At 40.2% G+C, this 12,898-nt stretch overlaps 1 protein-coding gene across 1 annotated transcript in view; it reads right to left on the bottom strand.

Annotated features, from left to right (window-relative positions):
• Positions 1 to 8,791, bottom strand: part of arhgef2a (Rho guanine nucleotide exchange factor (GEF) 2a) — a 41,377-nt gene extending 32,586 nt beyond the window's left edge. Inside the window, exon 1 of the mRNA XM_070846976.1 lies at positions 8,620 to 8,791. Coding sequence (XP_070703077.1) covers positions 8,620 to 8,682 — 63 coding nt within the window. The 5' untranslated portion in view covers positions 8,683 to 8,791. The remainder of the gene's footprint in view (positions 1 to 8,619) is intronic.
• Positions 8,792 to 12,898: the final 4,107 nt, after the last annotated feature.

Below are 12,898 nucleotides of genomic sequence, written 5' to 3'. Positions count from 1 at the left end.
CGTGTGGTGTCCAAGAACTATTGTGTGATTGGTCAGAAATTTGAAGTGGGCGTGGTTAATGCGGAAAAGCGGAAATGTTGTCATTCCCGCAGTGGGGGAGCCTGGAGTTCCCAGGAGTTCTGCACTTGAGTTTCTCGTAAAGTATGAAATATCCTGGCCAGAACGAACTTTGTTCTTGTTCTTGCCACCTCGAGAAAACGAACAAATTTCTCTGTTCTTGAGGAGTATGTACACACCTTAAGTCAGTCAGAATAAGGTGCAGCTGTGTGAGGAAGAATTTCATTTCAGGTGACAACAGTTACAACTGTAAAACTTTTTCCAATGTTAACATGTGATTTTTTTAATAGATAAGTGGCTCTTCCACCTAAAGACAATGATGGTCTTCTGCTTTGCTATGAGTGATGCTCTGTCATGGTAGTGGTGAGTATCGCTCATTCATCATTCCATCTAAGTTTTAGCAGCATTTTAAGATGGTTGGGCTGTTTTACATTTACACTGCTGAGAAATCTGCAGAGTCTCACCCTGCAGTTAGTGAAACAAAACTTTTTTCAAAAATGGCTGGCCATTGATTAATGTATGTTTTACATTGAGTGGTGCTCCAAAGGCTTTCTGATAGAGGGAAGCTCTGATACTCATTCAGAGAGGACTGAGAGATGAAACAGATAGCGTTATGGCAGCGGTGGCTCAAGAATGCATTCTGAAAATGTTACATGTGAGTGAGGATTCAAAGGATCCAAACCAGATAACCTTTCCTGCTGCCCTGTCTTTACCAGGATGAGTGTGTTGATTTTTGGATAAGCAGTACCACCTGTAATACATGGTGAGTCTGATTTATTAAGGATCAGTATTTGAAGATTTTATGTTTCATTTCTATATGTTTTTATGTATATTTATATTTAATTTCTCCAGTCACCACTAGTTAGACTAGTTAGTCTTTAGACTAGTTAGACTTTTAAAATCTGATCTCAAAATGTGTGCAAGACTAATTTTATATTGAAATCAGTCATCTTTTATGTTAAAGGGAATTGTAGAAATCTTTAGTTACAAGTAGGTAAACTTCATTTGAAGGGGAGTTAGGACAAGACTCCAATGTCATGATCAGGCTTAAAGTACGTTTGGGGACTGTAATCATTCCTCCTGTCCAGCATGACTGTGAAGACATTTCCTTCCAACATGACTACAGTACAATGGATGGGAGACAAAATCCAAAATATTTTATATATTTTTTTAATAGTTTAGTTCAATACAAAATGAGACTTCAGTAGTGTAAGTGTGTGTCCTCGTCCTGATGGGCGTTTGTAGGTTTGCTGTCAGTGTTTTGTCCCAGCAGCAAACCTGCATGTGACCACCAGGATTCACCACAGTTCACCACAGTTCAGCCAGGAAACAGGTGAATGTCTTGTAGTGTAGTGACTGTATGAAGGGACTCACAGCCAGGAGGAACAGGAGGAACTCTTTCAACCTGCCTGTTGTGTGTGCATGTTTCATGTTACATTCCCTTCAGACCCTGCCCCCTTGTTTTACTAGTCTACATTCCAGACTATATCTGACTGTATTGTTGATAGTCCATCTATGTACTTTATTTTATCTCATCTAGTTTTATTTTGTGAGTGTGCATTCTACAGGCCTCAAACCATGAAGTATCCAGGGGTCAAGATTAAGGAGACCACAGTGGGAACTCAAGGAGAGGATGGTGTTATAAGAGAACTGCATTTGTGGCTGCCATGTTGTTTGCACCTCAGCTAAGTATCAGAGACTGTCAGTGTGCTCTTACCAATGTGGTGAGGCAGACAGGATGCAGGTTTCCCGGTGCCGAATTCCATTATTGCTTATTCTACTTCACTTTCTTGTGGAATTAATGCATTGTGCATTTTAAAAACATGCACTTAAGTTCATCTCAAATGAACTAGGACCATCTTAACTTTTCTTTGTTATTGTTGTTCCTTTTAGACATGTAGTGTTCCTCTTAAAATATGTTGGATTGACCAGCAGTAGCTTTAAATTCCACTCAGAGAGGCACGACACAGAGGTAAAATGCAACACATCAATGTGGCCTTTTATTGTTTTCTATCCAGACAACATGAGACACTCCAACAACCAAATACAAGCATCTGTCTGCCTTATATACCCTCCCAGCTGCAGGTAAGTAGGTAGGCAAAACCACTTGGTGGGACTACAACCAGATGCCACATTAAATATACACATAACATAAAAATAGAATATAAAGAATGAATAATGAAATATGTAAGTACTTATCCCTACCATAAACCAACAACTCATACACTCAAATAATCACATAAACTAACTGGGGTTGGAATGGGGTGGAAGAGGGCTGCATTGATTTGACTGAAATGACAACAAAGAAAGAGGAACAGCTTGACAGCAATGAGACAATAGGCTCACAAAGATTGTAGCAAAATGCCAAATCTAACTTTGGCAGATTTTAATTGTGCTCTCCTGATATTGTCCTGCTTGCCTTTGATAAAAGTGCAGTGATTTTTATTAAGCCCTCTTAAAAGACAGGCATTTAACAGTCCTTTTACTGTGTCATTAACTATTTATTTCACCCATCCATCTTTTCATTATACATACCACTTATCCGTAAGGGTTGCAGGTGCAGCCAATCCCATGTGACACTGGGCGAGGTAATGACACTGGGTGGGATTACCCAGAGATAATCCGTGCAAACACTGGGAGAACTTGCAAAATTGACACAGAAAGGTTCCAGGTTCAACCCAGCCAGCCAGCAGATTCAAACCCTCAACTTTCATGCTGTGAGGCAACAGTGCTAACCATGGCACCACCATGCCACCACTATTCTTTGTAATTGAAATTGGAAAAATACTAGACTTCTATTAGCTTCTTGTACTTTTCCCTTCCTCAGTGGAGGGCAAAAACCTCAAACTTGTTTGGACTGCACTGTTTTACAGTGTTTTGCGTTCAGCTTCAGGGTGGATTTTGAGTCATATGTCTAAGTTGTACAGTATTAAATCAAAATCTAAATTCAAATTATTTTTGTGAAAGAGTGTTCTTTATTTATTGCCACATTTGTTTCCAGAAATGTCCAGTAGTAAAATGTTTAATGAGATTTAACAAGACCAGCTAAGATAATGTGTCCAGTTTTTGTGTTGTGAAGTAATTTTAGGGCAATTGCACTGACTTCTCTGTTTTGGGTAAAGTTTGTGTCTGTGTACACACACTTTAACATGGAGCCAATGTCTACTATACATTTAACAAATGTTTAACACACAATAACTTTAACAAATCACGCTAACTCGACTACCAGGGGCATACTGAAATTGTTTTAAAGCTACAATAGCTCAATATCTTTGAATAATATTAGCATTAGCAAGCACGAAACCATGCCAAGGAAATGCCAAGGAAAAAGGGAAATAAAAAGTCATGGGGATATGGAAATGCATATGGCAAAGGAAGAGCCATTTATTGATGGATTAATAGATTGATATATATCTTTTTTAAATCTTTGTGGTCCTCTATATAGACCAACCTCAGTGATAGAGCATGTGCTAGCATCCACAGGTTCGGTTGGGTAGTATCTGTTGCAAAGTTAACTCAAGTTTCTGCATGCCTTTCCAAGATGTAATATGAATTCAGTCCAGAATCTATAGCTAGTGCATAGCAGGTAGAATAGAATATCTTTATTGTTCACCAGGGGAGAAACTTATCTTTACCTCACTTGACAAGAGCAACAGCAGCAAAAAATCAACAGCAGCAATGTGTTAAGAACTTACAATGTAATTGCAACATCTACAAAAAATGGATAAACTGAAGATCTCAATTTACATCAGTGTTTTCTGTTGTGATGTTGTGATCAGTTTGAAACTACCGTATTTACCGGACTATAAGCTGCTACTTTTGTCTCACACTTTGAACCCTGCGGCTTATACAACGATGCGGCTAATCTATAGATTTTTCTTCGCTAACGGCCATCAGGGGGCGCAGGAAGTGCAAAAACGAGACAGACGCAAGAGGTCAATGCAAAGAAGAAGACGCTAGTTTTTGGCGCATTCAACGCAAAACGCAGCACAACACGCACAAACGCAAAATATTTTTCACACAAGGTGTGTGACAGAGATGTTCTGAGGCTCTTCAACTCCAACACTGAAGAAGATGACTTCAGTGGTTTCAGTGCACAGGAGGAGGATGAATAAAAACATTAATGACTTTTCTGTTTTGTTCGATCAGCCGTTTTACTGCCGTGTTACAGGCACCGTTTGGAAACAATTAAGGTATGTAAATAAACATTTACAAAATCTTTCTGTGTAAATATCTCATTTCACAACGGATATATCTGCAGCTTATAGTCTGGTGCGGCTAATATATGTAAAAATATTTTTTTCTTTTAAAATTTAGTGGGTGCGGCTTATATTCCGATGCGCTCTATAGTCCGGTAAATACGGTAGTTAAACTCATTCATCAGACATAGGACTTTGTGTGACGTGTTATGAAGCTTAGCAGAGGTTTAACCAGGAAGCATGACATCTTTATGGTCGGTATTATTACATTCTCACCCCTCTCTCTCACTGTCTTTTCCCAATTTCGCAGCTGACTGTAAGCATTTCACTTTAGCTAACTGAACATTTTTTGCTACAATCTTTGTGAGCCTATTGTCTCATTGCTGTCAAGCTGTTCCTCTTTCTTTGTTGTCATTTCAGTCAAATCAATGCAGCCCTCTTCCACCCCATTCAACCCCAGTCCTCATCACATTCAGCACCCTCTGCTCTCATCAGAAGTCCTGCTGCATATCATGTTCATCTAGACTTTCAGCATTGTTCTCAGCACTCTTCTTCTTGAAGAGTTTGGTCTAGACCTGCTCTTTATGGAAAGTGTCTTGAGATAATACTGTTATGAATTGGCGCTATATAAATAATGATCCATCAGCTGTTGCATATGTCTTCAGTCTTTTCACTGGTGTTATGAGGACACTGCATCAGGAACAGAGGAGAGCCTGCAACACACACCAGTACCCAACTATACCGTGTTATGCCACACACCACTTCCTCAACCTGGCGCCATCATGAAACAGAAAAATGTGTGGCGTCAAAGAATTCAAAATCAGATTTACATGCACACTTTAAACGTTTAAAAACGTATAAATTATTTTTTATCTGGTCCACTGCCGGTAAAAATGTGGTCTTTATAAGTCAACAATACAAGCACTGTAAATGATTTCTGTAATTTGAACAGGATTTTACTGTAATATGTATGTATATGTATAGTAGGGGACTTTAATATTCATGTGGACGATGGTAATGATGGTCTGAGCACTGCTTTCATCTCACTGTTGGACTCAATTGGCTTCTCCCAGAGTGTAGATGGACCCCCTCACTGCTTTAACCACACCCTTGACCTTGTTCTGACATATGGTGTAGAAACTGAACAGCTAACAGTCTTCCCCCAAAACTCTATTCTATCGGACCATTACCTGATAACTTTGATTTCTTCTTACTGGACTATGAACCATATGACAAAAATGTCCTAGATTCCTGTCTGATGGTGCTGTTGCCAAATTTAAGGAAGTGATTCCTTCAGTATTTAAGCTAATGCCATGTCTTCATACAATAGAAGACCCCTATGCTAATCTTAGCCCCTCCCAAATCGATTATCTGGTCCATAGTGCTTGATAATTAAAGAAAAGAGACAAGCTCCTTGGTCTAATTACCAGACCTGCAAACTTAAGCACAATTCATTAAAACTTGAAAGGACATGGTGTGCCACCGAATTAGAAGAATCCCGCTTAATCTGGCAAGACAGTGTGAAAACCTATAGAAAGGCCCTCTGTAATGCCAGAGCTGCCTATTACTCCTCACTGATGGAAGAAAATAAAAACAGCCCTAGATTTCTGTTCAGCACGTTAACCAGGCTGACAAAGAGCCAGAACTCCACTGATCCTTGTGATCCTTTAGAGCTCAGTAGCAACGACTTCATGAGCTTCTTTAATGATACAATTCTGACTATTTGAGACTAAACTCATCACCTCCTGCCCTCAACAGGCTCTGATTCAACCTCAAACTCAGGAATCAGGGAAACAGCTGTTGGGCTTAATGTGCATTTAGACTGTTTTTCTCTAATTGATCTTCTTGAACTGGCTTCAATAATTTCCTCATCCAGACCATCAACTTGTCTCCTAGACCCAATTCCTGACTAACTAACTAACTTGGTATCTTCCCGGAGCCTTTCTGTGCTTTTCTCATCTCTTTCGTCCCTGTGGATCCTGGTCCTGCTGCTGTGGTTCTCTGGTTCCTGTGGATCCTGGTCCTGGTTCTCCTGCTGTGGTTCTCTGGCTTCATGAATCACTGCTGCAGATCTTTTTACTGATATTAGTCCTGTTATTCGTCATGTTTTTCAGTGTTACCATAATGCTAATTTATTAGTCACATTCCTATTGTCAGCACTATAATTGCTGTTAGTATATTGGTTGCTGTTTGTTCTCTCTTTCTCTCTCTCTCTCTGTCCAACCTCCAACCAACATGGACGCCGACAGAAAGCCCCCCCCTCTGAGCCTGGTTCTGTTCGAGGTTTCTTCCTGTTAAAGGGGAGTTCTTCCTCCATTGTTTCCTAATATAACATCTGATGCTGCTCATGTGTGGATTCTTGAATCCTTAATGTTGAATTCCTGAATCGTTGGGTCTCTCTCTAATTAAAGAGTTTGGTCTAGACCTGCTCTTTATGGAAAGAGTCTTGAGATAACGCTGTTATGAATTGGTGCTATATAAATAAAGATTGATTGATTGATACCAAAGTAATAACCAGATAATAGCTTGGCATTAACAATAAGTATATCTGGGTAATCTTAGCCTGAGAAGTATGTAACAGAGTAAGGCGCAATAGCAAAGGGTAATGATGTGAAGACATATTTAAAGATAGAGACGAGGAAAACTATTTAATAATAGCTTAGTGATATTTGGGTAACATTATGATAACCTGCTAATAATACTAGTAACTAGTTACATCAGTGCAGTATTTGGATTAAAAATGGCAATATGGTGACATTAGTGGGGTAATAACCTGATAATAAAGAGGTAAAATAGGCTGATGTTTCCACAGTATTATAGACTAGTATCAGTATAATCGGTATAATTTTCCTACAGGAAAATTCAGAATTGAAAATTTTCAGAATAGAATACTGACTGCTCAAATGCTAGAATTCATCCTCCTCTATGTTCCAAGCAAATGATCTGTGTAGTGCTATGATTTGTTACTTGGAAACACTTGTGGTAGTTTCTGTGTAAGAACCATGACTCAGGGCTGCAAAATGCTAAACTGCCTGATTCTATTAAATTTCTCACCTTTATTAACTAAACTAATCTGTTACTATTGATGCCTTGTATAAATATCTTACATTTCATACCTTTCCTGAAAATGTATTTTTATTGGGCTATTCATTATAGTTTACCTTACATAACATGAACGGATGATTTGCAAACAAATAAACACCACTGCGATGCAATGCAGTGAACAATTTTGTGGGGACTATACTATGGGGACTACTATACTATTGCTAAATAGTTGTGCCTCCCTGCTATCTTTAAATGCGTTGCTACATTATTACCTTTTTTTTGGCCCCTTACTACCCTGTTCTATTATAATAATATTAGCCAGATATACCCATTTTTAGTACCAAGGTTTTACGTGGTTATTACTTTGGTAATTACATAGTATTACTTAATTATTGCCTCTTTATCGTCAAACTATTACTACAAGTGCTTCAGTAGGCTTTAATTACACTGACATGGCTTAAAACAGTGGTTAGTGGTTTGTATAGAGTACTATTTTACCATCAGGTATACTGAGAAACCCCCACCCCACAAGACCACAGGTCAAGCAGAACCTCAAAAGTGCAGCAGGTGGAGGGTGGACATAGTGTTCACCTGAGAGCTCACAAGACCTGTAAATTGCATGACCTGAATCAAGGTGATTATATAATCAGCACGTGAACATGTGTCCACCTATTTTTTGTGTGACACTCTGCTGCTGTGAGAGTGGTGCAAAAGCCTTGGTAGATCTAGCCCTGAACACTGTTTTATATGTTTATATATACACATTTGTGAGGCCCCCAACATTCTCAAAGAAAGCAGTAATATCACACACACTCACTGCCATTTCTATGGCAACAGTTGCTATAGTCAAATATCCAGTGAGCAAGCACACTGTGCACAAGCAAACATGCACACACACCACCACCTACATTCACAAATACATACACACTTCTCCTGTATATCTAGATCAGAAAATAATGTGCAAGCAATGCAGCTGTATCAGGGCCTATGGTCTGAGAGGCCTGTGCTCCTGTTGTAAGGAGGAAATGTTTTATGGCTGAGATTGCAAAAACAGGCAATGACTCAGTGGAATAGAAAGTACGGAAGTGACAAAAACAGAGACTGCAAAAACGAAACATATTAGGAATTGGCAGTTATCTCGCCTTTCCTACGATACTGATGTATAATAAGTAGATCAACCTTTTCCTCTCGTCAATTAAGTAACACCATCGCACCCAAAAGTGGTGGTTGCTTTTGCCAATTCTGTTAAAATATTGTGTGATCTGAAGTTCTATTGCCTTTAATGTTGCACTTAATGATGAACATGGTGTCAACTCACCCGGAGGTTGATCTCCCTCATCCTCTCTTGCCGCAGCTTCGATAGATTGGCAACTCTGGACATTGAGACAGCTGTATTTTCTTACAATGACAAATTCAAATGGTAGTCACAAAGTCAGAAAATAAAATATCCAATATTAATGTCCGTACGCTTCTCTGTGGATCCCTCAGTTCCCCACCAAAGAGAGAAACTCTAAATATCTTTCCTCACTGGCCAACTGCAATGTGCTTCTGCATCTAGTGAAGTGGCTGTTCCTGTGAGAAATCTGACTTCTGAATCATCACCGCCCACTCACACACACACACACGCACACACACACACGCACGCGCGCGCACACAGTGTTCAGCTGTTTGTGAATGCCTGATACAGACTATTATTTGATCTTTGCTATATCTCAAAATGAAACCTTTTACAAAACGCTAAAACTTTCCAGTAGCTATTCAGTAGCCACTGAGACAAGAATCAAAGTTTTTATCACCTTGTCAGTTCATATCACACATATTACATGAATGTTTGAGAGCAGGACGTGCTTGACGTGCTGACAAACTGCAACACAAGCATCTGAAAGTATTTAGCTCCTATAGATGAGGTTTATTTTGATCCCTGAGTTGGTTTTCTGTGTCTGTTGTACAGTCATTAGTACTAGTAAAATGTATTACTGTAATATGATTGACCAATCCAGTTAAGATTATTGGTTTAATGGAAATGTAATGGTCTAAACCTGTGTTGCACCAGTGACCAGTAACAGGAAGTGTTTCAACACAGTGCCATGCAATAGTAGTCACACACAACGTCTGTTAAATAATCAGAGAAAAACAGATGAACACATGCATGACTTTTGTGTCCCGGTCAAGGGGAAATCCTGTCTCCTCCCAGCTCCCAAGAACCACCAGCAATTAAGTGTTACAGCTCTTTAACATTTATTTAATCTGATAGCTTCAGGGTGGGCAACAGCAAAGCAAACAAAAGGAGGCATGGATGAGCAACCTAAGCTTACCTAATCAAAAAAAAAAGAAAACACAAAAAACCACTAACCTAAATCCTAAGCAAAAAACAGGAGAAAACAGGTTAAACATAAATGTTACACCCACACCTACCAAACCTGGCATGTTATCAGTTACCAAATAATTTTCAAGCCACACAGCAACAATCCAGCAGGCAGTCTGGCTGGAAGTGAGAAGAGAGAGAGGACAGTCCACAGGAGTTGAGGAAAGACCTTCCCTCTTGGAGGCTGGGACCAATCAGCTTCCCAGAACAACCTACACAACCCAACAGTCATCATTCCCTCAGTCAATCAGTCCCTCAGCTCACATGCTGCCCTTCACACACAGGAAGCACCCAAGTGTTAATCTTTGGATATGGAAAATGAAGCCAATGCAAAAGTACCAAAAACTGCAATTCCTCTACTGCCGATTGAGGTTGGCTCCAAAAATGAGCAAATCCCCATTGACCTCCATGATAAAATGACCAACTTTACAGCAAAAATAAATGTTTACAGCCTGGTACAAAAGATGCTTTTGGTCTTTAACTAATTTTTCCATTCATGACAACTGCACGCGGGGTGAATCATTTTATAACTCACCAGTTTGAATAATATTAAGGCTTAAAGTTTAATTAAAGGAGTGGACACTTTGAATGACAGGTGGGTGCTGTCACAGATGGCTAGTGGATAGTTGCTAGCCGTTTGCTTGGCTGCCAGGAAAAAGGTGGTCAGAGTAATCACAGTCTTGAGCTCACAGCTCCGGGGTCTCTCCCTCTCCTCTGCACTGCGAGCAGGCAGACAGCCGGTGTGGAGTCTCCCCCCCACGTTTCATTGTTTAAAATCTGTTCATCTTCTGATACAATTTCACTGTTACTTTACCGATGCTAACTTCAAGCTGATTAGTGAAGTGTTAGATGACGTGATGACTTGATATGTTTATTTTTAAGTGATTTTAGTGTTAGCTAAGGGACTATAGTATATATATATATATATGTATATACTATATAAGGCTATAGTCTGCTGCTGTGCTGTTAGCTCACACTGTAATGTTACCAAGCCTAGCCCAGATTGATCTTTTTCACCACAGTCAATCTAATTCGATAACCAGCATTGCAATGGCTTGTTTCAACTGCTCTCCTTTCAGGAGCTGATGTGGAGTCTACTTGGCGGCATGGGAAGGCTCATTGCTTTTATGTCATTCAAAAGTTTTGTTGAGGATTTTTCTCTTGAAATTTCCTCAGCAATGTTGGCTTTAATTTTTGTCAGTCAAGTTTTATTCTTATAGGACTGACACCTCACAGGTTACAAACAAATAAAACCCTGATTTCAGAGACGACTGTTGTCTCTTACCATGAGACAGAAAGACGGAAGACGGAAAGAAATCGAATTGCCCATTTTTGTACACCAGGGGTGCCCACACTTTTTTGGCTTGCGAGCTACTTTTAAAATGAACAGGTCAAAATGATCTACCTGCATTAAAAATGCTGAACATATATTTATTTATATATATACTGAGTATACTTTATATATACAATATATGTTGGCGTACACTGCAGAACTGCAGCTAATGTAACCCTTGGTATTACACATAAAACTTGACAGCAGTAATGCACATAGGTGACAAACAGTGATGGAACCATCAATATTGCACACAAGTGACAAGAGGAATTGGAACATTCAGTACATTTATGGTCACTACCTTACTCTGATGACTTGCACTGAATGGAGTCGAATATCCCTTCCTATCCTATTCCCTATCCCAGAATATCCCTTCTTTAGTAGATATAAATTGGAAGGCTAAAGCTGGAGTTTTGCAACAGCTAGCACGTTTGACCGCTCATGTCCCTGCCCGGGACCCGTAGCAGAGAAGAGCTCTCAGACTGGCCGCCCTGTACGTCAATCAATTCGCAAACGTGATTCATTACATGCGTTCCTTCATTCATTTTCTAAACCGCTTAGTCCTAATTAGGGATGACAGATGATGGACTAAAATCTATTTTTTTAATCTACCTGCACTGCCTTCGCGATCGCGATCGACGTATTGGGCACCCCTTGAAACCTATGGGTGACATGCACAGAAGTTATAAAACACATTCCAATACATAGAAACAACTCATACGACTTCAGGGTTGTAACACCTCCTCCCTTAAAGACTGAGCATTTCTCACCGGAAGAAGTGTTACATTTCAGAAGTCACAGGAGCCCATATCCTTATCTTTCCCTCTCTTATGCTGAATTTCTGCACTGAAATCCTATATAACAAACACCAACCCATCAAGCGTTGGTTTTTATTCTACATTTGGAATGGGGAACACTAAAGGATTGTGGGGGCCAGGAGTAAAGCTAGCACTTCCTTCTCTGTCATACTCTAATTTACTTGATGTTAGTTAAACTTCTTCGAGAAGAAACAAACTGGGTGGTCAACACCTTGGGCATTTTCCTGCAGCAGAACTGCAATCACTTGCATCAACCTCATGTTTGAAAGGTCGCAGGAAGCCAGGGGAGGCCAGGACAGATGCACTACAGAGAACTGCCTTGGCAGACATGAAAAGGCTTAGAGGGAATGGGCAGGGTAGTCAGGGAAGCACCTAAATCTGCAAAGTGATTGCAAATGACAATACCCACATATGCCCAAAAACTGGCAAGGTCCTGGGAGCTAGTAAATCTAAAATGTTCACTAATGTCAGTGTCAAAGGACAGATGTTTGTGTTGGGTTATCACCAGAACGTTCAGAGTAGTTGAATGAATAAATGAATTAGCCTGACTACATCACCATGGGCTGGCTCAGACAAATATGCCCAAAACTCACCTAACTCGGACAAAATCTCTGAATATCCTAGGCAAACTCAGGAAACGGAAGCTTGCCTCTCAGTCAGGTCATCCTCATCACGACTGGAAGGTGCTACAGTAACAATAGCAACAGGGACTATTAGGGACAGACGGTTGGCATTGGAGGAATTTACTGTATTTACATGACAGACTCTGGATTTCAGCATAGGATTGGAAGTTTTAATAACATTGTTGTCATTCAACTGGTGGTCAACAAAGAGAGGCTTGACGTTCCTCGCTAGCTGAAGATGAGGAAACAGGGAAGCTGTGCCGGGGCTGAGTGCCGCGCCAGGTGGAGGAGATACAAACCCGTCCTCACATCCATCGTCATGGGGAATGTAAGATCTCTCCCCAATCAGATGGACGAACTAGCTGCGCTGACCCAGCATCAGAGGGAATACTGGGCGTGCAGCATCATGGTGTTTACGGAAACATGGCTGACTATGCTGACCCCGGACATGACTGCTA

Source organism: Pempheris klunzingeri, chromosome 16, assembly GCF_042242105.1.
Source record: "Pempheris klunzingeri isolate RE-2024b chromosome 16, fPemKlu1.hap1, whole genome shotgun sequence".
In the NCBI taxonomy this organism is placed as follows: domain Eukaryota; kingdom Metazoa; phylum Chordata; class Actinopteri; order Acropomatiformes; family Pempheridae; genus Pempheris; species Pempheris klunzingeri.
This window is presented reverse-complemented; position numbering and strand designations above follow the sequence as displayed.